Below are 19,441 nucleotides of genomic sequence, written 5' to 3'. Positions count from 1 at the left end.
AGGCCAGCCTGGTCTACCAGAGCTAGTTCCAGAACAGGCTCCAAAGCTACAGAGAAACCCTGTCTTGGGAAAAAAAAAAAAAAAGAAAGAAATTTGGGCTATGAAATCCTAAAGCATGTTTGCTGGTGGTCTAGATGCTTCCAATAGTAGCATCTAATTCCAAATCCTCATAACCATTACTTAGGTACTATTTTTTGTCCCTTGAGCCTAATCTGTATTAAAGAATAAATACACTAAAGAATAAAATTAAAATATACACTGATAAGTAAATTGGCCAAGAAAAGTAAAAGAAATAAAGAAGCCATTAAGAAAATACTAACAGCTGGGCCGTGGTGACTTTAATTCCAGCACTCGGGAGGCAAGGCAGGCAGATCTCTGTGAGTTCGAGGCCAGCCTGGTCTACAAGAGCTAGTTCCAGGACAGTCAAGGCTAGAGAGAGACCCTGTCTAGAGAAAGAAATAAAAAAAAAAAAAAAAAAAAACCAGGAAGAAAGGTAAGAAAGCAATAACAGAAATAGTTACTTAGCTGCTACACAGAATTGAGCATATACATACCAGGGGCTGATCTTCATTAGAGGAATGGGGGCACATGTGAAGAACACTGTTAGCAGCAAGAAGGATTTCCGGCCCCAAACATCAGAAAGAGCACCAATAAGTGGGGCACTGAGGAATGACAACAAACCCTACAAGTTCAAGTTAAAAAAAAATGCTGTAGATACATGAGCCAAAAAGAATCACTTTGTTATAACAAAAAAAAAAAAAAGGAAAAGGAACTTTACCTGTAGAATAAATAAATCATTAAACTTTCAATCAACAGTAACTTATTTCTTGCCTACACATTGTTTTAAAATTTCCAAAGGCTGGCTAGATCATGTATTGGCTTCTGCCTGGGTATTAAATATGAAATGCTAATGTACTTCCAATTACAGGAACTAAACCAGCAACAGAAAACTATCATGGGCTAGTTACCTATACTGTTATACTGGTAAGGAGGCTGTATGGATGAAAGGTTTGGGATTAAATTTTTTCTTTTTCATAGCTATCCTTATTGTTTAAATTTGTATTCTTTTAAAGATTTATTTATTTACTTAATGTGTATGAGTGCTCTATCTGCATGTACAACCTTATGCCAAAGGGGCATTAAATCCCACTATAGATGGCTGTGAGCCACCACGTGGTTGCTGGGAATTGAACTTAGGATCTACTGATGGAGTAGCCAGTGCTCTTAACCACTGAGCCATCTCTCCAGTCCCTAAATTTGTATTGTTATAGGAGCACTGAAACCTCTGGAACAAAAATTCTATTATAAGACAGGAAATATAAAATGATTATACACAGCTGCCTATATCTAAGTCAATCTTATGTAAAACTGATAGTGCAAAAAGAATATAGCCCAAATTATACACTATATAGTTATAAAAACTTCTAACTCAGGGATTTGGCAATCAGTATACAAAATTATATATACGAAAGTTATATATGTATATCCATGTGTACATGGGCAAACAGGCAAACAACTGATCATACCTTTACTCCTTGAATTAGGCCATTCATCAGAAATGTATGCTTAGGGAAGGTTTCATGCAATACCTTAAAAAATAAAAAGTACATGTTATATTTTAGTCTTGGTAAAATTTCTACATTAATATTTTCAAACAACCTCTCCTCGGGTTTTCAAGAAAGGGTTTCTCTGTGTAGTTGTCCTGGAGACACTCTGTAGACTAGGCATTGAACTAAAAGATCTACCTACCACTGCCCAGCTCAAGCAACCTTTCCTAACACAATCTAGTTTTATTTCACACGAATTTCCAGATTAGCATGGAGCTATGAAATCTTACAGATGGAGCGACTGAGCTCTCACATTACTCGGAAGCCAATGCTTCACAGTGCTGCCTGTCTCTGTAAAAACAACAGGGAATGGCCACAAGGGGAAGAAACGCTGTTACAGTTACGGACATCTTGCAAGAACCAGAAATCTTCCCTTTCCTTTAGTTCCTCTTCTGGTCAACAACAAGAAACCTCAGAAAACATACTCATTGTAAATACAAACAAGAAACTTTTAAGACTGGAGTACAGCTCCGTTGTAGAGCCCTTGCCTGGCATGGACAAGGTCCTGGGTTTGACACCTGGTAGAGGGATAGAAGGAAAGATGAGGAAAAACAAGTCAAATGTGAATTAAAGAAGCTCAATGATGAGAAAAATCATGTTTGTTTGTTTGCTTGCTTTTAAATGAATATTTAAGATTTTGAATCAGCAGATCCCAACCAAGGGGCTTTATGTTTTATCACAACTTGGAGGGGAGTAGGAGGGAAGATATCCCAGTATCTACTAAGTCAGCAGCACTGGCTCTCCGTCATTTGTTGGGGATAATAATAATTGACTGACTTCAAAATAGCAAAGTTACAACTGGAGGTTGTAGGGCTCTTGATAATCATGCATGAGGCCCTACACCAATCCTACACCAGTATGGATGGATAGATGGAAGGAAGGCAATGCTAGCTTGAGGCATCTTTTCCTTTTTTTAATGGATATTTTTATGTGTACGTGTTTGTCACATGCTTGGGTACCTTATGGAGGCGAGAAGAGAATGTTGGGTCTCTTAAAAATGGTATTTGCAGGAGGTTTTAAACACCCAGCATAGGTGCTGGGAATTAAATTAGGGACCTCTGGATGAGGAGCAACTGCTCTTAGCCACTGAGCCCTATCTCCAGCTGAGATTATTTTTGTGTCAGTTACAATAAAGACCCAAGGACTGAAGCATAGATTCTGCATAGTCTTCAACATGTTATATTTGAGCCCTTAAACCATGTTATCAGAACGGCACTTACCCAGCTTGTGTGAAGAACTAATGATACAGTTAAGTAAATTAGTTGTATTTTTTAAAAGGAAAAGGATCTCAATCAAAATGTACCAAATAAGCATACTTATAACTCATTATAGTACATTACTGAGAGAACCATTCTAACTTTAAATGATAGTTTATTATAAACAAAAACCAATTATTTGAAGATGAATATAGCCTGTGTATTCAAAGTAACCATGTGAAACATCAATATTTTATACACAGAAGGCAAAGGCAACTGTTATTATGTACGTGTAGATAAATCTGCCAAACAATATGGACTGGAAACATTTTTCAACTTCTGCATTCTCCTTCCATGGTCATTTAATTTTTCTATGAACAATCTTTGAAGCCTCCTGAGTATACAATGACCAAGCTTGTGAACATGCCTAAGTAAGCCAACTGCTTCCAAGTTCTTTTCTAGTGGGCTGCGACGATGACTCCATTGTTAAGAGCATTCACAGGCTGCTCTTCCAGGGGACCCAGAATGGATTTCCAGGAACCACATGGGGACTCACAACATCTGTAAATCCACTTCGAGTAGACCTAATACCTCCACCGGCACCGGGCATGCACATGATGTACTACACACGGTTAGGCAAAACACCCATACACCCAAGATTAAGAAAAAAGACTACTCTGAGACTCTGTAAGCTATAGACTAATTGTCTTTTCAAGACAGACTCCTCCATATCTGGGAACCCGTCTCTATTTCCTTTTCCTGCACTGGCAGGAGAAAATTAACCATCTTCCATGGTTCCAAATCTCAGAAACATAGGTAACATCCCTTTTAGTCTTTGTAGATCTTGAGCTCAAATGAAACTTGTCTTGGTAAAACAGAGTTACTCAATTTACCTCAAAATAATTATGTTGAGTAATATGGGCCCTAAATTTCACCTTCCCTAAACCTATCAATGTAAAGATCTTTCTCCTCTACCCAACAGTAGTGATTAAGCCTCTATTTGGGCATATCCAATGACAGGCCCATTCACACACCTGAGCCACCACCCAGCTAAGGGCTATGTAAAGGTTGGAAGAGGCAGCTAAAGCAGTAAGTATAGGTCACTTCTGCAGAAATGATCAGGTAGCATTATTAGTTAACCATGGAAAGAAAAACAGGCCGTCTGCTATAGAAACAGTGATGTGCACATTAAAGATCACTTACCACCAATGTGGGTGCTGTCAGTAGTCCCCAAGCGAAAAACTCCAAAAAGATGACAATAACCGCATGATAAACACTAGGGGATCCTATTCCTTGAGGCTGTAGAAAGACATTATTTTCAAATGTTAAAAGAGTAACGGTGAACTTCTGAATAACTCATGGTGACGATAGTCAACACTAAGAACATACAGCACGCACTACTTAACAATGGGAATAGTTAGTCTAAACTGCTGTTTGGACTCTTCAACCAACTTGAATATTTCAGATGAGATTTGCACACAAACCAACATGTGCCACTTCCGAGGCTTTCAAACACATTTAACAGCCATGTACAAAAGTTGAGGAGTTTAGATTTTTGTACATGCTGAAATGCTGCATTGCTCTTGATATTGTCACAAGGCATCATCATTAAAACAATACATGTATCTCCTAAACCTACAGAATTTAAGGTCCTATACCCTCATTCCAAGCAAGAAATCAGAGGAACCTGAAATTTCAGGGAGGGGTGTTGAAGGACCATGGCTAGGAACCACTTTATGTAAGATCTCAATTGTTCAGCAAACAATCAACATATAGTCTATGCATGAGTTCTAAGATTATAAAAGCACAATACTCCCAGTTCTCAAAGTTCACAGCCTAGAAAAGACAAATATAATTGCATCCATTGGCTTATGGGTAACTCAGAGAGAGATAAGCAGGGCGCTGGTTAGATACGCAGTATCCTGAAAGCTCATGAACTGCAGACTTGGTCCACCACTGGTAGTCCTACCGAGAGGAAACCAGTTCATGAAAGAGTGAGCTTCATCAGCAGCATGTTCCTCCATCGTTGAGTACATAGTCAACAGGCCATATGAGGAAGTGGGACTTGGTTGGGGAAACTAAGCCATATCCTATTGATGGGTACACTAGTTCCTTCCTGTCTCTTTGTCTCTCTCTGCTGCCTGTAAACCTAAGATGAGTTGCTTTGCTTTACCACATAAACTCAGCTATGATGTTTCACTTAATCATGTGGGCCTCAACGCAATAGAGCTACAGATTATGGCTTGAAGCCTCTGAAATTGTTATAAAAAAAATCATGAAGTTGTTTTCCCAGACATTTTGTCACAACAAAGACAAGCGAACACACATACAACTTAAGAAGAAACTCCAGGGGTTAAATGCACTTGTTATTCAGGGGACCTGGGTTTGACTCCCAGCACCCACCCATCTGTACTGCAGTTCTAGGGGATCCAATGCCCTCTTCTGGTACTTGGTGCAGATATATATACAGTCAAAACACCCACAGCTGAGCGTTGTTGGCTCACGCCTTTACTCCCAGCACTCAGGAAGCAGAGGCAGGTGGATCTCTGTGAGTTCAAGGCCAGTCCAGTCTACAGAGCAAGTTCCAGCAGGGCCCAGGCTACATAGAGAAACCCTGTCATGAAGACCCCCCCAAAAAAGTGTATGTTTTGGGGAAACAACTCCAGATCCCAAGTGGGCATACAATGAATGCCACAGTATATCACTTTCCTAGGTACAGAAATTAATATTTTTCTTTTTGTATCCTAAGGCATAGCAGAGTGACTGGTGTATAATATCTAATACCTTAATTCCTACTGACAACTGCCATGTGGTTGCTAGTTGACAAGGGGTAGCCTACACACACTCCTGGACTAAGAGTAGCTCAACTTACTGTTTTCAACTCTACAACAGAATAAAGGCAATAAACATTCAGAAGAAACAGACTTCAAATGTTGTTTTCTTTCCAGTGTTTGTGATATACAGCACAACACTCTAAAGATACTCCCTAGGCAGCTATGTAAACTCAATGGCTAACAGCTGTAAGTTCAGTAGCATGCAAGATGCTAGTAGTGCCCTACATGACACTGCTGCCAAGACCTCAACTCAGACTTGCAACTGTGTTATGATCTGCAGTGCTTTCTGCTCTCACAGAAAACTACTGCCTTAATTATAGAAAACAAAGACTCTACTAAGTGTTTAATTTGTATATTTCCTTTATACACTTATGTATCAGAGTGCATAAATTCTTCAGGAGAAAAGAGGTCTCAAGTAAAAAAGGTTTATTAACGGAGACCCATTTTTGCACCCCTTTTTAATTAGTGGGGAAGGTGTGGCTATTCCATCAAGTTAAGCAGCAATATTATAGGAATGCCTACAAACTGAACTCATTAAGAAGGTAAAACTAAAACTTACAAGCCACCAACTAGACCCAAGTGGTCATCAATAGGATGGAGCCTACTTCAGGACTTGTCTTCGTGTCACAATGCTTCACTCATTATTTTAAAAAACATTTCACAAGCTAAGTGGTGGCGGCGGACGCCTTTAATCCCAGCACTCAGGAGGCAGAGGTAGGAGGATCTGTGTAAATTCGAGGCCAGCCTGGTCTACAAGAGCTAGTTCCAGGACAGGCTCCAAAAATGCTACAGAGAAACCCTGTCTCAAAAAAAAGAAAAAAAAATTTCACATAGGGGAATTCCTAACTGCTTCTATACCTTGAAAAAGTCATGCCACTATGAAAGACGAGAAACAACATCTGCTTTCAAAAGACAACCGATTTTGGGGATCTTGATGCACCCTCGCTAAAAGCAGCAACTCTTTAGTTTGGAAGGCTAAGCATCAACTTCAGAGGCCTGCACATGCTGGACAAGTAAGTGTTCCACAACCAAGCTAGACCTCCAGTCCTTAAGTCTTAGTTTTTCACTCACACTTTCAACTTGAAACCATGCTAATGACAATTTGTGCTTTTTAAATAACTGAAAATTTTTAAATCATACTTGTCAGAACACTACTTCAAAAAAGCTATCTGTTTTATTCAAACCTCAAGCTTTTGGCAGCCACAAACAAGTTACACTACAATAACCTGCAACTTTTGGCAGATACCATGATTATATTAGTAAGCAGTACTCCTAATAATATTTGTTTGAACAAAATACATAATCTTAGAAAAGTGCTTGCTAACTTATCCACATACGCTCATCTAAAGCAAATGCTGAAAGATAAGCTATAGAGGTGCTGCCTGCCACACACCTACCAAAGACAGTGCAGCTGGTACTCCATAGCCAGAGATTCTGCAGCCATTGATTCAACCAACTGCACATGTAAACTAATGTCCTACTAAACATGAATGGGTATTTTGTCATCACTCCCTAAGAAATATACCAGCCATCATTTAACAGTGACACTGCACTAGATACCACAAGTAATCTGGAGACCAAGGAAGTGTACAGGAGGCTGCTTATCTACTATGTTATACAAATAGTAAGCTGCTTTATTTAAATGGATTGAGAATTAACATTTTCTGGCATGAGAGGGGAGTCTTGAAACCAATCCTGATGATAGGAAGGCAAAAGGAAATAAACATTCTTAGAGCTGTTTAACAGATATGTGGGCCTATAAAGATCCTCTGTCCTCAGGCAATAGCTTGAGGCCATTGTTGTCTGTGGAGTAGAAAGCACTGGGACTGGGTCCAGACACTGACTATTCTCATTAAAAGCAGAAAGAAAAGGTTGGGTGGCAGTCATCCTCCAGAGTAGAAAGTAGAAGAAGTAAGAGGAGGATATCTGGAGCTCTGCTTCTCTGAGCACACTTCATTTTGCAAACAATATAGCAACTACTTTTTAGGTATTTCCAACAAAGCAATTCCCATAAGACAGCAACACACAAAGGCTAGCATTGCCTCCAACTCCAAGAGATCCAACACTGGCCTCCATGGGCAATAAACACATATGGTACACAGACACATGCAAGCAAACACTCATACACATTATTATTTTTTTTTGTTCTAGTTTTGTTTTTTGAGATAGGGTTTCTCCCTGGAACTGCTCTGTCCTAGAACTTGCTTTGTAGGCCAGGTTGGTCTTAAACTCACAGAGATCCTCTTGTAGAACCATGAGGGCTAGAACTAAAAGTATCCACCTTAAATTTTTAAAAATAAATCTCTAAAGTAGTCTGGCACAGTGGTACACCTCTAGAATCCCTGCATCTGATACAAACAAAAGGATTAGGAGTTTAAATTATCTACACCTGCATAGTGAAGTCCCTGACCCACGTGAGAGTCTATCTTCTTAAGCTACTATCCAGAACTACACATTTTCATGCATACACAGATATGCATTGTAGGCTAGATCTGCATGTGACAGAGAATGCACATTTTTTTCCCACGAGTTTGGGTCACCTCTTTTAATATACTTTCTGGATCCTTCTATTTTCCTGTAAATTTCATAATTCCATTTTTTCTTTATAATAGAATATTCTACTTTGTATATAGAGCACATTTTTCTTACCCTTTCACCTGCTGGTGGACATCTAGGTTGTGTCCATTTCTTTGCTTTCAAGAACCTATAAGTTTATAGTGTACGTATGTCAGTACAGTGTAACATTTAAAAAGGAGGCTACCAAGAACAGGTGGCGCACGCCTTTAATCCCAGCACTCGGGAGGTAGAGGCAGGCGGATCTTTGTGGGTTTGAGGCCAGCCTGGTTTACAAGAGCTAGTTCCAGAACAGGCTCCAAAGCTACTGAAGAAACCTTGTCTCGAAAAACATAGATAGATAGATAGATAGATAGATAGATAGATAGATAGATAGATAGATAGATAGATAGACAGACAGACAGATAGATAGAAAGAAAGGAGGCTACGAGAAGGTAATACTAGGTGATGAGGAAACAATCAATTGTAGGCAAAGGGACACAGGGGTCACAGAAGAGGATATAAAGCTACTTTTCTGGTTTCAATTGTCAGATTGGTTTTTCTGTTTTTCCTTTTCCTTTTTTGAGGCAATGAAAGGCATTAAAATGTACCAGGTGGTTTCAGCTGGTAAAAACACCTGCTGCAATAAACCCCAAGGACCCAGATAAAGATGGAAGGAGAGGTAAAGGTGGAAGAGTAGACTCCTGAGGCTTTTCCTCTCATCTCCACAAATGCACAGTGGCACGTGTGTGTGCGCTCATGTACACATGCTCACACACTCATAAATAACAATAGTAGTAGTAGTAATAATAATAATATAGATAGTGAAAGTATAAAACCTTAATGGACGTTCTTCAGCTTTAGAATGGCCACTCTTAACTGTATAGAAATTCACTGGGATGCATTTGAATGGCTACCTTAAATCTTGCTGTGTAATGATTTCATCTGTGGATTCACTACAATGAAGTGATTTTAGTTAATACAAAGAACTATCTAGTTTATCAGTAGTCTAATCCCATGTTTTTAATCCCTGTGCTTAAAAAAGACCAATGAAGATCTTAGGAAAAAAAAAAGTGAATTTGGGCTGGACGGATGGGTCAGTGGTTCAGAGCATTTGCTTTCCTTCCAGAGGACTGGGTTATATTCCCAGAAATCACACAATGGCTCACAACAGTCTGTAACTCCAACTCCAGTTCCAGGGAATCCAATATCCTTTATGACCTCTTGGGCACCAGAGCACATAGCTTACAGACATACATGCAAGCATACAGACATACACACACAGTAAACATAAGTCTAAATAAATAATGTGTACTTTAAAAATCTAACAAAAATTAAATTTTAATAAAATATATAATTCATGTGAATAACTGTAGCTCACATCCTTTTACAGGAGTGTTAATTTACATCACAGAAGATAACAATAGCAGGATGCATTCTGAACTGTCACAAGTTAATTTTAATCCAATCATCTTTCCTTTCCTGTGTCTTTGAGACGAGGTTCCACACAGCTCAAACTAATCCTCTGCTTCACAAACCTCTTGCCTCACCCTCAACAATGCACTGATTTTAGATGAATGCCCCATTCTCAGTTTTATTTCTTAATCTTAGAAACTTTAATATGGTCACCATGTCTTTATATGCAACAAAACTCAGAGCTAAGAGTTTTACTGCTATGTACAGACCCTTCAAAAGCAAATTCACCTATTCCATCATTACTTTCACTGGCGAAATGGTAGTCAATAGATACACAGACATAATTTTTTGTATGTTTGTTTTTGTTTTTTCGAGGCAGGATTTCTCTGTGTAATAGCCCTGGAACTAGCTTTGTAGACCAGGCTGGCCTTGAACTCACAGAGTTCTTCCAGCTTGTCTCCTGTGCTGGAGTTAAAGGTGTGCGCCACCATCACTGGCTCACAGGCATAATTTAACATTTAGTAACTTACTCTACAGTTACTCATGCTGTTCTTATGCCTACTCTTAACTCTGAATACTAAATGGGGAAAAACTCAAAAGTTTTTCTACTAAAATCAGAAACAAGGAAGGGTGTCTACCACCTTCGCATCTTCAATACAGTGCTTGAAGCCTTAGCTAGAGTAAAAAGATAAACAAAAGGGAAACAAAAAGGAAAGGAAAAAGTCAAATATTCCTAATTGCAAACCATATAATTCTTTAAATTGAACCCTAAAGGTAAAACTCTCAGCGCTGATAAACATTTTCATTAACATACAAAATTTAGTAAATTTCCTATTTATTTATTCCATTTATTCATTTATTTATTTTTGGTTTTGAGACAGGGTTTCTCTGTAGCTTTGTGGTCTGTCATGGAACTTGCTCTGTAGATCAGGCTGGCCTTGAAGTCACAGAGATCCACCTGCCTCTGCCTCCCTAGTGCTAGGATTAAAGATGTGTGCCACCACCGCCTGGTTAACTTTCCTATTTATAAATAATAATGTTCTGAGAAAAAAAAACAGGAAAACAACCCAATTTACTGTTGTCTCAAAATAAATATACAGGGGCTGGAGAGATGAATCAGCAAGTAAGGTCTAGCTGCTCTTGCAGCGGATCCAGGTTTAATTCCCAGCACCCTCACAGCAGCTCACAACCATCTGGACTCCAATCTCAGGAGATCCGATGCTCTCTTCTGGCCCCTGAGAACACCAGGCAGGAATGTGGTACACATACATGCAGGTAATGCACCTGTACACGTAAAATAAATGCCCTGGAGTAAATCTAACTACATAAGTAAAAGAAAACTATATATGAAAACATTGAAGAAAATAATCTAAGTGGACACTAGAAAATAGAATGACATTTCATGTCCACTGATTATAAGAATTAATATTGTGAAAATGAACATCCTATTAAAAAAACCATCTACAGATTCAATGCAATCCCCATTAAAATTCCAATGCCATTCCTCAAACGAGACCAATGCTAGGGCATACCTGATCTCACACTATATGACAGAGATAGGATGGTATTGGCACAAAATAGGCATATAGTTAAACAGAAATGAAAGGAGAGGCCAGAAATAAACCTACACAGTGACAGCCACCTAACTTTCTGACAGAGGCATAAAAATGTATCAGAGAAAGGGGAGTCTCTTTTAACAGATGGTGTTAAATTTCCAAATCTACAAGAATGAAACTAGGTCCCTAGATCTCACCTTGCACAAAAATCAATTCAAAAAGACCTGACTGAACCCGCTAGGGGAAAGCACTTTAACACAAATGTGCAGACAAGGATTCTCTAAAATGGACATCAATAGCACGGGGAAAAACTGTCAAGAATTGGCAAGTGGGATTATATTAAATCAAGATGCTTCTGTAAAGCAAGGGATAGAATCACCAGGGTGGACACAGCCTAGAGAATGGGAGGAAACTCTTGCTAACTATACATCTGACACATTATGTAACAAGTAGAATACACAAAAAATTAAAAAACCTAAATAGTGTGCCAGGAGGCAGTGGCACATGTCTTTAATCCCAGCACTCGGGAGGCAGAGGCAAAGGCAGGCAGTTATCTATGAGTTCAAGGCCAGCCTGGTCTACAGAAGCTAGTTTCAGGACAGGCTCCAAAGCTACAGAGAAACGCTGTCTCAAAAAACCAAAAGAAGAAAAAACCTAGCTAGTAAATCTGCTGCGGGATATTCAAACACCATGTGAATATATATTCTGTGATTAGTGTAATAGACCTGAATGGCCAATAGCTAGGTAGGAGCGGAGAGGCAAAATTTCCAGGAAAAGAGAGAACTCTGGGAAAAGAGAGGCAGGGAGATGCCAGTGAGAAAAGAAGAGGAATTAGGAGATGCAACATGGAAGAGAGGTAATGCCATGTGGCAGAATGTAGATTACAATAAATGAGTTAATTTAAGTTATAAGAGCTAGTTGACACAAACCTAAGCTAAAGGACAACCTTTCATACTTAATAAGTCTCAGTGTTGTTATTTGGGAACTAGCAATCCAAAAAAAAAAAAAATAGTTCAGCAATGAAATCACTATCAGAAGATGACATTCAATAAACAACAGAAGAAAAAATGCTAAATCTCACGAATCATCAGAGAATGCAAATTTAAACTACATTGAAATTCCATCTCTCATCAATAAAATTGACACTCAGTAAAGGGTTAAAAAAAACTAAAAACAAAAACAAAACAAACGCTAGATACGATGCCACCAAAAAAAGAATCCTTATACACTGCTGGTGGGAATGTAAGGTACTCCAATTATTCTGGTCATTAGTATGGAGGTTTCTCAAAACACTAAACAGATCTGCCACAAGACCAGGTCTACCACTCCTTGTTACTACTCAGAGGAGTTCAAATCAGCACATCACAGATATCTGCAGATCAGTGCTTACTGCAACATTGTTGACATTCGTTAAGTTATGGAGCCTAGCTATTCCTTACCAGAGGAGTGGATAAAGAAAACATAATATATATGTGCAATGTAATTATTTCAGATCAAGGGGATACAAATTGGAAAAGAAATCAAACTCTCACTGTTTGCTGATGATATGATTGTTTACATAAGTGATCCCAAAAATTCTACCAAGGAACTTCTACAACTTCTACAACAAGAGCCACAAACAGCATAAAATATCTCGGAGTAACTCTAACCAAAGAAGTAAACGACTTTAATTGGGGGAGAGGGAGGGAAATGGGAGGCGGTGGCGGGGAAGAGACAGAAATCTTTAATAAATAAATTAAAAAAAAAAAAGAAGTAAAAGACTTGTATGACAAGTCTTTGAAGAAAGAAATTGAAGAAGACACCAGAAAGTGGAAAGATCTTCTACGCTCTTGGGTTGGCAGAATTAACATAGTAAAAATGGCAATCTTACCAAAAGCAATCTACAGATTCAACGCAATGCCCAGCAAAATTCTCCAAAGACCTTGAAAGAACAGTACTCAACTTCATATGGAAAAGCAAAAAACCCAGTATAGTCAAAACAATCCTGTACAATAAATGAACTTCCGGAGGCATCATAATCCCTGACTTCAAACTCTACTACAAAGCTACAGTACTGAAAACAGCCTGGTATTGGCATAAGAACAAACAGGAGGACCAATGGAATTGAATAGAAGACCCAGATATCAATCCACACATCTTCGAACACCTGATCTTTGATAAAGAAGCAAAAAATATCAAATGGAAAAAAAGAAAGCATATTTAACAAGTGGTGCTGGCATAACTGGATATCAACATATAGAAGAATGAAAATAGACCGATATCTATCACCATGCACAAAACTCAAGTCCAAATGGATCAAAGACCTCAACATAAAGCCAACCACACTGAACCTTATAGAAGAGAAAGTGGGAAGTACACTTGAACACATTGGCACAGGGAACCACTTCCTAAATATAACCCCAGCAGCACAGACACTGAGAGAAACAATTAATAAATGGGATCTCCTGAAACTGAAAAGCTTCTGTAAAGCAAAGGACACAGTCAACAAGACAAAACGATAGCCTACAGAATGGGAAAAGATCTTCACTAACCCCACATCAGACAGAGGTCTGATCTCCAAAATATACAAAGAACTCAAGAAACTGGTCATCAAAAGAACACATAAACCAATAAAAAAAATGGAGTACAGACCTAAACAGAGAACTCTCAACAGAGGAATCTAAAATGGCTAAAAGATACTTAAGAAAATGTTCAACACCTTAGTCATCAGAGAAATGCAAGTCAAAACAACTCTGTGATTCTATCTTAAACCTGAAAGAATGGCCAAAATCAAAAACACTGATGACAACTTATGCTGGAGAAGTTGTGGGGAAAAAGGAAACACTTCTGCATTTCTGGTGGGAATGCAAGCTGGTACAGCAGCTTTAGAAATCAGTATGGCGATTTCTCAGAAAATTAGGAAACAATCTTCCTCAAGACCCAGTAATACCACTTTTGGGTATATATTCAAAGGATGCTCAATTGTGCCACAAGGACATGTGCTCAACTATGTTCATAGCGGCTTTGTCATAGCCAGAACCTGTAAACAACCTAAATGCCCCCCAACTGAAGAATGGATAAGGAAAATGTGGTACATTTACACAACGGAGTACTACACAGCAGAAAAAAATAACGACAGCTTGAATTTTGCAGGAAAATGGATGAAACTAGAAAGCATTATTTTGAGTGAGGTAACCCAGACACAGAAAAACAATTATCATATATACTCACTCACAGGTGGTTTTTAAACATAAAGCAAAGAAAGCCATCCTATAAACCACAATCCCAGAGAACTTAGACAACAATGAGGAAACTAAGATTTACATAGATCTAATCTACATGGGAAGTAGAAAGTAGAAGAAGACAAAATCTCCTGAGTAAATTGGGAGCATGGGGACCTTGGGGGAGGATTGAAGTGGGGAGGGGAGAGGCAGGGAGGGGAGCAGAGAAAAAGGTAGAGCTCAATAAATATCAATAAAAGAAAATCCAAAAAAGCAAAAACCAGAGATAGATGATGATGGCGCACGTCTTTAATCCTGGGAAGCATAAGCAGGTGAATCTCTGTGAGTTGGAGGCCAGCCTGGTCTATAGAGATACTTTGAGGACAGTTAGGGCTGTTACCCTGTCCCAAAACAAAACAAAACAAAACAGAGGTGGGAAAGAGTGGAGAGGACTGCACCAACATGGCCGCTAACTACCAATAATAACTCCAGTTCCAAGGGATGCGATGGCTGCTTCTGACCTCCAGTCACCCCGCTCACATGGTGAGACACATGCAGGCCAAACACCCACATGCCAAATAACAATAAACCTCAATGTCCACAGTGGTAGTCTAACTTACATGTAGAGGCAGAAAAGCAATGCTATCTTAAAGCAAAACACTCACATGGACGAGGAAGAATCAACCTACAGATAGATAGATAGATAGATAGATAGATAGATAGATAGATAGACAGACAGACAGACAGACAGACAGACAGACAGACAGACAGAGATATCCAGCCAGCCATCTACCCACATACTAGAGGCCCAGTGGGATTCAATGGGGAAAGCAAAGCTCTTATTGTGGAGACAGTAACAGGTTTTTGTTATTGTTGTTGTTTGTTTTTTTATTTTTCAAGACAGGGTTTCTCTATAGCTTTGGAGCCTGTCCTGAAACTAGCTCTTGGAGACCAGGCTGGCCTTGAATTCATAGATATCTGCCTGCCTTTGCCTCTGCCTACTGAGTGCTGGGATTAAGGCGTGTGCCACCATTGCTCAGCTGACAGTACTAGTTCTTAAGAATGGAAAATGGGTTGGGTGGTGGTCCCAGCACTTGGGAGGCAATTCCAGGACAGGCTCCAAAGCTACAGAGAAACTCTGTCTCGAAAAACCAAAAAAAAAAAAAAAAAAAAAGAATGGCTTAGTCATTATGAGCACTTGCTGCTCTTGGAAATACCATGTTCGGTTCCCAAAACTGACATGGCAGTGAAAAACCACCTGTAACTCAACATCCAGAGCATGTGACCCCCTCCTCTTCTGACCTGCTCAGGCACCAGGCATTAGATTTTTTTTTCTTCTTTCTTTCTTCTTGCCTCTCTGTGGAGCCCTGTCCTGGAACTCAGGTCCCCCACAAATTCAGAGATCCACCTGTCTGTGCCTCAGGCGTGCTGGGATTAAAGATGTGTACCACCTGCTCATAATCTTTTTTTTTTTTAAAAGAAGAATAGAAAGAAAAACAAAGTATAGCAAGATGGGAAAGGACAATGCTCTAAGACCTCAGCCCTCAAGAAAAGTAGCCATTGATTTAGTTTACCACCAAGTTATTACACTGTGACTAGTGAAAAGTGCTATTTGTGTATTAAGGCAACCTAGACATTTGCTCTATCTTCATAAATAGCAAGATTTAAACAACCAAGCAAGATCTGCCTCTTGCCAGTACCGGTAGCACAGGCCTGTAATCCCAGCACCTGGAAGGCAGAAGCAGGATGGTAGGTTTGAACCATCCTGAGCTACATGGATCTCTTCTAACCGAAGAGTATGGGATGAGTATGCTGCAGGGCTGACCAAGCTCACTACAAAACAAAAAACACACTGACAGAGCACACCAAAACAAAATCCTCGAAAGAGGCAATAACAGTACAATTTAGGTGTATTCCTTAATCTTTCATTCTTGTCTTTTTGCAAAGAATACTGATCTTAAATGTCATCTGGCTTTATAAAATGCACTTTGTTAAAATTTTGTCTTTCGCCAGACATTGGTGGCGCACGCCTTTAATACCAGTGCTCAGACAGAGGCTGGCGGATCGCCGTTAGTTCGAGGCCAGCCTGGTCTACATACAGAGCAGAGTTCCAGGACAGCCAAGGTTACACAAAAAAAATCCTATCTCGAAAATCAAAAAAAGAAACAATGCCACCCAACAAAAAATGTCTTTCTACAGCGGACAACAATATCCTTACAATATAGCTCCTACCAACTTGGTCAGAGCAGCTAATTTGAACTCATGAGATTAAAGTAATATTTTAATCAGGTACAGTAACAAGGATCTGGAAAACATTGGATTTTCTTTTTTTCAATAAATGTCAAAGCTATGACAACTAATAAGTCTGACAGTTAACCGAACATATTCTGAAATCGTTCCATATGTCCCAAGCTCTCTAAATTTTGGCAGCTGGACTAGGCCATGATCTGAAATGTCAAAAGAAAGTTGTCATTTAATTCAAGCTGAATTCGGCAAATCCTCGGTGGTGGCCTACTTACATATTTAGTGCTTTGCTAGCACTGACCGAGGCTCCATTAAATTACAAACAAATGGAATGAAAGAAACCATGTCTGCAACTTCACGGGAAAGAGACACATCTCATTTTCCCATTCTACTTCCGAACGTGATACCAAAGGATCCAGCAAAGAGCAGAGGGTAACAGCAAGGAAATCTCAGCACAACCAAAGTGTACGCTCGTTTGTCAGTTACAAATCCTATATCCTCTTCTGGTAACCCACTGCACACTGCATAAAGTTTACCAAGAATAAGGATCAGCTAAAAAGGTACATCTTTTAGCCCCAGCCCGCCTGCCTTTCAAAGAGTCTTTCCCTGATCCTTCCATCAGGACAAATTAAAGACTGTTATTTTGAGGCACAAGGTGATGACTTCTCTAAAGGAGAGTGTAGGCCCCAGGTAGTCAGGTCAGGCTCCCGACGCCGGGAGGAGAACCGAGCCCAGCCCCCGACCGGGTCCCCGAGCCCAGGAGTTCCGAGCCGCCGCTCCGGCTCCGGCTCCGGCGACCACGACGGGACAACGCACATACCCTGACCCAGCGGGCGGCGGTGGCGGCCACCCGCCACAGCATATGGAGCTCAGGGCTGCTCGGCCTCCCCGCGCGCAGCGCTGGGCCTGGCAGAGCTGCCGAGGGGCCGACGCCTCCTCCCCGCGGCCGGGTGCACGTGGGCCGAGGCCGCAGGCCCCCGAGACGCCGCGACCGGCCGCGGAGACCGTGGGTCGAGCTGGGTGCTCCCCGGGCCGGCGAACGCGGAAGCTGGGCCCGCGCCCCTGCGGCGCGGAACCGACACTCACCGTGCCTCCGTCCTTAATGATGATCTTCTTGGCCAGCATGATACTGCGGTTCGCGGCCCGTTTCTTTTTCTTCCCCTGGGTCATTTTACCATCCTCGACTCCCGGCGCTGCAGCAGCCACTCAGGGGGCGGGAGGCCCCAGCGGCGAGTGCTGTCCCGCCACTACTGCCGGGCCGAGCCGCTCCGGGCGCACGCCGCCATCTTGAGGGCCCGGCCTGCCTCCGGCGGCGCGTCACATCGTGCGATGGGCTGAGTCGCCCGCCCCGCCCCCGTGACGCAGCCCCGCCTCCGCATGCGGCCACGCCCCTCAAAACTGCACTAACGGAGGGAAGGGAGGTGTCCTGGGGCCGGGTGGGGCCAGGTCCCCGAACTAGCTGGCTGGTCCCTTTTTTCTAAGGTGCTGAGCAGCGGGTATGATAACTGTTTCTCCTTCGCAGATGAAAGAATTCAAGTTTCAAAAGTTATAACCTGCTCAAATCTGACAAAGAGTTTCTCAGAACCTCTAAATAGGCGTCCCAAACTATGCGCATCCGCGTCAACTGCTTCCCCACCGAAACAGAACTGAAGGCAACAGAAACAGCTTTACAGGAATGGTTGGTAGTACGTAGAGGGTTGTTTTGTATTTTGTTTTGTTTTGTTGTTTGGATTAGCTATATGATCTGATGCTCAGCTTGGTCATGCTGGCTTACACACACACACACACAGTCCCGGGACAATTGCCCCTTCACCCGCCCCACCAATCTAAACAAGGTAATGTCACACTTTGAAGGCTTTTGTTTATAGAAATGTTTGACTAGAAGACTATTAGAAACAGCATGGATATAAATTGAATATGAAATAGAAAGTAAGCCGGCGCCTTTAATCCCAGCACTGGGGTGGCAGAGGCAGGTGGATCTGAGTTCGAGGCCAGCCTAGTATAGAGGACGAGTTCCAGGACAGGCTCCAAAGCAACACAAAGAAACCCTGTCTCGAAAAACAAAACAAAACAAACAAACAAACAAAAAATAAAGTACTACCACAGTGCGAACTTTGGTAGGAGGGGGAGGCAGGGGCTTATGTAGACCAGGTTGGCCTCCTACTCAGATATTCTCCTGACTGCCTCCTATGCTGTGATTAAAGGCATGTGCCACCATGCCTGGCAAAATTTTGATTTTAGCAATTGTTATGAAAAGCTTTTCCTTCAGTGTTAGCTAGTGAAGGAGCACAACGCATGCTATCCACCCTCCAACTGTTCCATTAAGGGAAGCTGGTGACAAAGCAAACGGGCGGGCGGACAGTGCACCTGGATGTGGTGGCTCTAAGATAGTTCACAGACAAGAGAGCCCTCCCTGGAAGAAGTGGATTAGGCTCCCTCTCCTGCTATGTGGCCTGGTTGGTGATGCCCTTGTTTTAACAGGGTGAAGCAGACTTCAGAGGTGAAGTGACTTCAGAGGCTAGGTCATAAAAGGTTTTGGTAGGGTTTTCATTCACTCCAAGTCAGAGGGTGTCACTTGGTAATGCCATGAGACTACAAGTGTTATGGAGGTGCAGTTGGCGAGGAGCTGAAAACCCCTATGATCATCTGGGCAGTAAATCCTCTAGCCCTGGTCAAGCCTTGAGCTGACTGCAGACAGCCTGACTACAATTCTGAGACCTTCACCTAGGACCACCCAGCTTAGTCACAGTACTGGACTAGGGATGCAGTTCTTGTGGCACAGAGCTGAGGATTCTATCCCCAATGATGGATAAACCCAGAATGGAAGTGCATGCC

The 19,441-nt window shown here is 41.2% G+C and overlaps 1 protein-coding gene across 2 annotated transcripts in view; it reads right to left on the bottom strand.

The window, feature by feature from the left end:
• The window catches only part of Slc71a1 (solute carrier family 71 member 1), a 35,730-nt gene extending 17,815 nt beyond the window's left edge, over positions 1-17,915 (bottom strand). For both annotated transcript variants that reach the window (XM_075981524.1, XM_075981525.1), the window contains exons 1-4: positions 17,693-17,915; positions 4,007-4,102; positions 1,527-1,589; positions 555-682 (exon numbers count right to left, since the gene is read on the bottom strand). In XM_075981524.1, the coding sequence (XP_075837639.1) occupies positions 555-682; positions 1,527-1,589; positions 4,007-4,102; positions 17,693-17,776 (371 nt within the window). In that variant the 5' untranslated portion in view covers positions 17,777-17,915. The remainder of the gene's footprint in view (positions 1-554; positions 683-1,526; positions 1,590-4,006; positions 4,103-17,692) is intronic.
• Positions 17,916-19,441: the final 1,526 nt, after the last annotated feature.

This window comes from Microtus pennsylvanicus, chromosome 7 (assembly GCF_037038515.1).
Source record: "Microtus pennsylvanicus isolate mMicPen1 chromosome 7, mMicPen1.hap1, whole genome shotgun sequence".
Classification (NCBI taxonomy): Eukaryota; Metazoa; Chordata; class Mammalia; order Rodentia; family Cricetidae; genus Microtus; species Microtus pennsylvanicus.
Note: the sequence above shows the minus strand (reverse complement) of the source record. Positions and strands in the feature narration are given on the sequence as shown.